The sequence below is a fragment of the Opisthorchis viverrini genome, assembly GCF_000715545.1.
Source record: "Opisthorchis viverrini unplaced genomic scaffold opera_v5_113, whole genome shotgun sequence".
NCBI lineage: Eukaryota > Metazoa > Platyhelminthes > Trematoda > Opisthorchiida > Opisthorchiidae > Opisthorchis > Opisthorchis viverrini.
Genome location: NW_008751767.1, coordinates 623858 through 632001, shown reverse-complemented (window position 1 = coordinate 632001; position 8144 = coordinate 623858). Strand labels below are relative to the sequence as shown.

At 47.9% G+C, this 8144-nt stretch overlaps 2 protein-coding genes across 2 annotated transcripts in view; one reads left to right on the top strand and one right to left on the bottom strand.

Moving 5' to 3' along the window:
• T265_05721 (hypothetical protein) overlaps positions 1 to 8144 on the top strand; it is a gene marked incomplete at both ends in the record, with an annotated part of 65083 nt that overhangs the window by 29139 nt on the left and 27800 nt on the right. Inside the window, one exon of the mRNA XM_009170794.1 lies at positions 3379 to 3558. Within this exon, the coding sequence (XP_009169058.1) occupies positions 3379 to 3558 (180 nt within the window). The remainder of the gene's footprint in view (positions 1 to 3378; positions 3559 to 8144) is intronic.
• T265_05722 (hypothetical protein) lies at positions 2985 to 3197 on the bottom strand (the record flags this gene model as incomplete). The annotated part of the gene is made up of 1 exon (XM_009170795.1): positions 2985 to 3197. The coding sequence occupies one exon, from the start codon at positions 3195 to 3197 to the stop codon at positions 2985 to 2987; it is 213 nt and encodes a 70-aa protein (XP_009169059.1).

Below are 8144 nucleotides of genomic sequence, written 5' to 3'. Positions count from 1 at the left end.
CCCGTACCACGATTGCTCGTAGTGCGGGGTCTCGCTGCTCTTGGTCTGGCTGCTCCCCTTGGCCTTCCTGGCATGGTTGCACCTTGTGGAACGAAGTTCCAGCCAATGTAGCCCGCGGGATCACTTCAGCACTCGAGCCCGACCACCACGTCAAGGTGGCATCTTTAGGTCGGCTTCATGCTCTACTGGTTATTCCAGCTGTCCAATCCAAGCGCACCGACCATGCCTGTGCGATTATACATAACTTTGGCCTGTCCCGATGGGGGGGGGTTGAGCACACTTCTACGAGATAGATAAACCCTTTTCAGGGGAACACTGCATTGCCAACTGACCAGTCATCATTCGTTCTGATCATTTAGCCTGCAGGCAGGGGTAGGTTTACATTTCTGGCGCGCTGATGCAATGTTTTGTTTTAACCAAGGCTGACTGCTGAGTAGACTCCCTTCATCTGAGACCGGTGTCTTACGCTCTTCGCTCCGAGACTTACTTTTGCAACTGTCCATCAGTTGATACGGAATTCATTTGAGTTAGCATGTGTGTGTGTGTGTGTGTGTGCGCGCGCGTGTTTGCATACTTCAACTAACTCACCTGTTCTCTTGACAACTCACTTTTCATAAGATTGTTGGTTTCAAGTAGAACATAAGTTTGACGGAAATCCGGGGACTGCGCCTACCTGATGAGCCCCCAAAAAGGGCGAAACCGGTCGTGGGCTGTCGGTGGATTTTCAGCAACCTTTTGAGTAGTACATTACAAAGATTGTTGGAAACCGTTTGACAATCCACTACTGGTTTCTCTCGTGTATGAGTTATGTCAAGAAACTCTACGTCGCTACTTCGAATAGTGAGGCGGCCTGTATACAGCAAATTCACTTGAAGAATACCATAGACTAGAGGTGTGTGTGTCTTATGCTTCACTGTCGTGATGGGATGAAGCCATCCATGACTCTGTTATTCCCTGAGGTAGGGAACGACGACCGTGTTGATCAGAGAATCACCACCATTCAGTTATCACACACGCGGAGGTACCCAAGACTCGAAAACCTGGGGGAAATCGTTCAGCTGTAGCACCCTTTCGGTGCCTAGCTGCCATGCCACCCGGAGGGCTGGGATAGGGCCAGCTTGTCCAAGCCTAGACGCGGGAAGTCGAGAGGCAGAGGTCGGGTTCGAACCATGGTCCTTCTGGTCAGTGAATTCGTGCTGTGAGCCGAAAATCGGAGAGAGCAAATGTGGGTAGATAAATCCTTAGGCCTATACGTAACGTAAGCCCAGATAAGAGTAATCGAAATGCAGAAATTGGGTTCGAACCACGGACCTTTTTTGTGCCACTGAACCATCTTGATCTCTCCTTGTTCGACCTTCAACACTGCATCACCAACTGGTATGAGAAGTCCAATCATTCCAGCTAACTCGTCACTTTTCTGTTGTCTCATCAAATGGTGAACAGACGAGAATCGGTTGCACTGTCTAATGGACTAAATTATACCATCATATTCGGATCGATATGGCTGAATTGCGCGTTTCCCTTGCCCAATACAAGTTGATCACGTGAACAGATTATCCATTATTACGGTTAACGTTGGTCCTGGGATTTTGACGCGAGGTAGCGGCTTACTACAACCATCGACCTGAGCTCACCTATTACAAGGCACTTTCAAGGCTGTTTGAGACACTGCTTATCGATGGGTACTTTATAGAATCACATAGTCCAGCAATGTCCTTCGGCATTGTTGATGTACTACCTGTTTGGACGTTTGGGGGATTGTGCTAAATCCCATACACGGATGCCTCACTGCCGTACAACCACGGAGCTTATGTAACCATATTTAATGGAAAGAAAAGAAGAGGGGACCTGTTGCTGGCCTATTGCAAGCATTCTGAGGTGCCCACATCTCCAGGCGCACAGTCAGACACTCTGGAACGAAACTGACAACATGCACGCCCATCAGCCGCCATTTGTTGCAATGTTTCCAATCGAGTGAAGGAGGGGTCACGGGGACCCCATCCTGGAAGGCTTAATGCAACCACAGAACCCAAACTCTTCTCCTAAGTCACACGTTGTCCACCTCGCGGTTTGCGCCATTCTGATGGATTCATTGGGTTTCTTCGGAACAACTTTATGAGCAAAAACCAAAACGGACACACCGGAAAGTGGTATAACCTACAGGAGAGTCTCCTCGACTTACGATTGTTGACATTCTTGTCGGTTAAGTTGTTCGCTCGACCTTGTTGAACGTGTTTCGTTGACGATCGGGTCAGCAAATTCGCGCTCTAACCACTGAGCCATCCCGCAACCGAAAACCAGAGAGAGAGATTCTCCCTCTCTTTGGATGACAAGTCATTTGTCAGTACGGTCACCATATTTCGGATCGATAGCATAGCACCATTCTGCTACGCACTGAGCATGTCACCTCGAAGGTCCGTGGTTCGAAAGATTTCGGATCGATGGCATAGCGCCATTCTGCTACGCACGGAGCATGTTACCTCGAAGGTCCGTGGTCCGAACCCGACCTCCGCCTCTCGACTCCCCATGTCTAGGCTTGGGCAACTTGGTAGTATCCCAGCCCTCGTGCTTCCTCCGGCACCGAGAGAGTGTTACAGCTGAACGATTTTTTGGGCAAAAAAGTGATCTACTCGACGTCAGTGACGGGATATTTCATAAGTGCGTTACCAGAGCTGGCCATCAAATGCGACAATTTGCCAAATCTAGCTAGCTGATGCCATGGTGGCAGAGTCCCCTCCTCTCCCGCAAATAAAAATAGTACAGAAAATTACCGAAGAATGCACTTTCGGTTCATCGCAAGGAGTTTACGGGAAGCTAAATACGGTCGAACCATTCTGAGCTTCTTTGAGAGAACAGTGTCCCACCCTGCATTGAAACAAAACCGAGTCCTCTGTACTCGCTGCTCCCCATCAGTACTTACCGAGTTCATAACCACCAGCCACCCCTGCCTAGTTGGTTCAGGTGCTCAGGCCAACAGGCCTTCATCACTTAACTATCCCTCCATCCGTAGCACGTTTTTCTTCGCTCTCTTGTTTTTCTGGAGCTTGGATGGTTGTTTTTGGGACTTCGTGCCGATCAGATATTGTCTCTGCCGTGGCTAGTAATAAGAGCGCACTTCCTACTTCGACTGAGTGGTCCTCACAAGACAATGAGTTGTACCGTTGTCCACCGTCAAATTTTCGGTTCAATGCAGTCATTTTCTACGAAGCACGTATTACTTGTTGGGAGGGATACTTTGTTTCCGTTTTCAGTCCACGCACAGACCAAACTAGACAGCTTCTCGAGCGCATCCCATTCGCGAAGAAGCCGCCTGTGAACCTCGATCTGGTCCTCAGATAAGGAAGCCTTATTCTCCCGTTTTTCTTGCTCTCTTTTCAGGCGCATCGATGGGCAAACGTGGCCATGATAAAATTCGATCCAACGGGCAGTCTTCTGTTTACCGCATGCACCCGGGGTCACACATTCAACCTATTTCGGATCTCTAGTCACCCGTGGGATCAACGTCAGACCGCGGTCCATCACCTCTACATTCTTGAACGTGGCACAATGCCGTGTGAGGTGAGATTGTAGGTCTTTTCACGCACATACTACTTGAGAGCGATTTCAATTGCCTCCGTTCCTGTGGTTCGTTTCGGTGGCTGCACTGTTTGCATTCTCAGTCGAGTGAAGTCTAGTCTATATCGCTTTTTTCGGATACTTCTTGTCTACTGAAAAACTAGCTAAGTTGGGAAAAGCACGTCTGTGACAATTTGGATCGAGCTGGCTGTGAGTCTGTCTAGAAGCGAGGAATGTGGCTGAATGTGGCTTCCGTTGATCACTACGTCGGGATTCTGGTACCGTACTTTTCTACTGTCCGTTCCTTGAGTCCTCATCGTTTGACTTGTTGCTTCATCATCGGATGCCTCCCCCTCCTGAGCTGAAAAAAAACAATTTGACGAGAACATCTACTGGTCAACAATGTGTGTGCACTTGTATTGCCGAAATCAATTGATGCTCAACCAACAATGTTCTCTTACGGTCACTTAGTCGAGAGCTCAAGAATTCGTAACGTTTCCATTCATTTTGTCTCGCTGTTCGCTTACTCCTGTTCACTGTGCGTGGTTTTTTCTCTCGTTTTTTTATGCACACACATATTTGCGTCCACACATACGCACGCACGCACGCACGCACGCACGCGTCAGCAAGCTCAGTCTGAGAAAGCTATCAGTTTGATTTTCGCTCACTCTTGAATTCCGTCGATCAAGTTTCACGGAACTATGCTCGATTGACACAACAGAGTTCAAAAGTGAGCGCTAATCACACTGACATGCGCTGAAGCATTCTCAGTCAATTTCTTCGGCTTAGTTTCTCTTTTAGTTCTCTTTTCGACCGGTCATCACGGGTCAGACCTATTCGGGACGCCGAACTACCCGGGCACTGCTGAAGCCTTTCGTTTGCGGGCGGTGGTATCACTCAGCAGTAGACAAACATCGTTTCTCCTTTCGTTACCTATTTTTAATTGAGAATCCGCCCCAAGAAGTTAGAATATGATGACAGGAGTGTCCATTATTCAGGTAGACGCAGTTCTCAACATTTCGTCTATCGTTTCCTCACTTAGGCGCATCAGTTTATGTGAACTGTAACGCTCAGTCTTGGATGAACTGGTTTTGACATGACCTCTGAGTTTAGTCCGGAAACCCGGCATACTCTGTCTGCGAACAAAATCAAGGAAGTTAACTTTGGATTTCATACTGTAATCACAGTCGATCTAAGCAGAAAACCCGAGAGGATGTCCCTTTTTCTCTGAGGCACAATACCAATACGTATCCGATGAATCATCGCAGGGGCTCGAACCCGTGACTCTTCAGCTAATAGTTGGAAAATATACATTCTGCTCAGGTTTAGCTGATCAGTAGTGTGAGTGACCTGCACTTAGACAAGATATGGTGCCATTCATCCTTCACTCACGGGGACCACATCACTTGTTCACGTATTGACTGATGCCAGACTTCTCAAATAGAAGTTTCACTCATCTTGTGAAATTATCCTTCCTCTGGGCTACTTGTAAACCGATGGTAGTGTGAGGGGATTCGATAATCTTTCAATCTAAGTGCAGCTAGCCACTAGTGGTCTAGGTTCTAAGTGTTCATACTATTGGCTGAGAGGTCGCGGGTTTGAAACTCCTAACTGGATTTTTTCTTGAGGTGTACACTTCTGGTGATTTCCAAATAAGGATGAAACAACCGTACAGTGAGTCTCAGCTTCACTGGCAGGATGGGAGCTGCTACGAAACTGGGTAGGATCAACGCTAAACCTCATGCTTGAAGTCGAGGTAGATAAATTTGTCTACCTGGGCAGCTGTATAAGTTCCGTTGGAATGGCTCGACTTAAGATTACCACGGGAAGGCAGTCTCTGCCAAACCTACGGTGCCGGTGTGACGTCAAGGGCAGAGTTTACACTGTAACAGTGTGATCAAAACTGCTTTACGGTTTGAAAATGGCCTCCACGCACAGTGGAGGGTCTCGTCGGAACTTCGGGTTAGCAATTCCAAGGCACGTCAAATGTCTTTGGAGAAAGGAACTCTCCTGTGATAGACGGATTACTCACGCTTCACGCGTCACGCTGGTTGGGACATGTACTCCGCGTGCCAGAAGACCGTCTGCCCCGTAGAGCTGTTTTCGCCCAGCCCTGTGCTGAGTGGAGGTGACCGAGAGGTGAGCAGTGTAGGACTTGGCAACGAAGTATGCAGTCACTACCAGCCAACTCAGTCGGGTCGATAACTGCTGCCTCCCTGAATGGAGATCTCGGGACTTAACTTATCAATCGTTAATGACGCTGGCAAAAACGGCTAAATCGCGCAGTCAGTGGCGCTCGTGCATCAAAGCTATCACCTTCAATGCTGTTCCAGAACCTGATGATCATGCCATCGTCTTCAGTGCTCCGCTGTATCTCCCACATCCTCGTATTTTCCGGTGACCGAAACCGTAGCAGCTGGAACCAACGTACACTTGTTGGTACATGGTTTATAGCTGATCAGGTGAACTGAACTATGCACTACAACCCCCTTGGAAAGGCGTGTTAAGTTGCCGAGTACAAAATACAACAGAAAGAACCCTGTTCAAAGGAGTCGAATCCTTCTATTCTTAATAAATGGAAGCCTGTCGCGTTGAAAACCAAACTTCAGAGAGCCAGCGAAGTAAAACAAAAAAGTGCTATGACAGGCGGATAGATACCAGCGATTGATTTCCGTGGTGGAGGGTTGAATGGCGCTCTATGCTGCCTGGGTGCGACTTAATTACACTGCAGAACAGCCGCTCGTGATCAGTTATTCAAGCTACTGACCGAGAGGTTATGAGGTGCGCACCGCTGACCACTTCCAGCAAAGACTATGACAGGCGGATAGATACCATCGATCGATTTCCGTGATTGAGGGTTGAATGGCGCTCTATGCTGTCTAGGTGCGGCTTAATTACACTGCTAAACAGCCGCTCGTACTTAGTTGTTCAAGCTACTGACCGGGAGGTCGCGGGATTTCCATGCGATACGCACCGCTGACCGTGTCCAGGAAAGATGAAGCGGATGTACAGTGCTTCTCCTTTTTCCATCATAAATTGGCTTCACCTACAGGACGAAATTCCAATTGAAGATTGCCAAATCTACGCACGAGAACTGTTGGAGCCCCAGTGATGGCACGCCTATCCGCGCTGGGTTACCCAGTACTGAATTCACAATAGGTCGCTTGTCTAGATAGAGCGACCCCACACACGTGCTCGAGTTTCCGATATTTTTCCGATCTAAACTTTACTGTCCCTAGGCAATCGATCAGTCCTCCCATCACGTGCTTCTACAACTTCCTGTCTGGCATCTACCCATTCCGGGGGAAAAATGACTGGAAAAAATGACTGTTGTCTGGTGTTTGCCGTCATTTTTAAAGGTCATACGAAACTTTGGGACGTTTTTTTATTGGGCTAGTTTATAAAATCACATCTTACCTGTCCTGTCCACTGAGCAGAGGAGGGTCTCCAAATGTTGTCGTGCTATCTGATCTTGCCGAATGACGGCAGACTGAATGTTATCATTCTTTTTACCTGAAATGCTGTCTGTTGATTTCAAGGTCATACGAACAAACTACAGGTGCGATATTCCGAAATTTCGGTACGTTTTCGTCCTCTTCTGGATAGTGGAAAATGTCCCCAGTTTGCAACCTATATGAATGATTCCCAATTACAAATCACAGAGAATACCAAAGCATCAGAGTTGTATTACCACGAGAAAGCGAGTTGCGTTGTAATACGGAGCACTGTACCATTCTGACAGGTGGTTTCCACCTGTCCTGGGCAAGCTGCCTTGTCAACTGCTGTAACAGCAAAGTTTCTAATGTCGTGGGATGAAAACGGTGTTATTCGCGTGGGATGTAAAGTCACCCCCTGGAACCATCAGCTGTTAAGTGTCGATTCATTGTGCATATCACCTGGTCGTTTTTAGACTCTTCACTGCATTCTTTTGTCTGTCTAGTAAGTTCGTTAGCTTACTCGTTGCGTCCTTTGGTGTCGGTAACGTTGTGAACATCTTGACGCTCGATTAGACTACGAATATGTGGACACGATCAACACTTGCCTTCGTGGGCGTGATCATTGCATCCTCCAGGATGCACCGTCCAGGAATACACCTCCAAAGGTGTATTTCATGAGCAAAGCTTGTCGGGTGCTTGTACAGAGAGAGGAGTTCTTCGTGAGAGAAAGCCAATCAGCTGATACACACCCATCCTTTAAGGCCATGGTCCTTCTATGTTCTATGGACATCTGATCAGCTGTTTGTTGCGTCGTCGTAAATACGGGCCGGTAGATTTTCATCTCAAATAGCTCCGGAGAGAAAATAGATGGTCATTAAGCTGGGACCTTACTTGCGGTAAGGAAGTTGGTGGTGCTCAGGGTAAGAGCCTGAGTGAAATCCACGTTCAGACGCCTACTTGGAAGTGAAGACTGTCCTGAGATACGGAACAAGTCCAAAACTATTCCCACCCGTGCGACGCAAGAAATGTGCTGACATCCCTATCAAACCAGTGATCACACTTTCGAACCAGTCATCATCATTGTCAGCTGTAATAACCGCGTACTCGTCGTACTGTGGTTGTAGCTGCCGCAGTTTCGTTCACCGATGATTT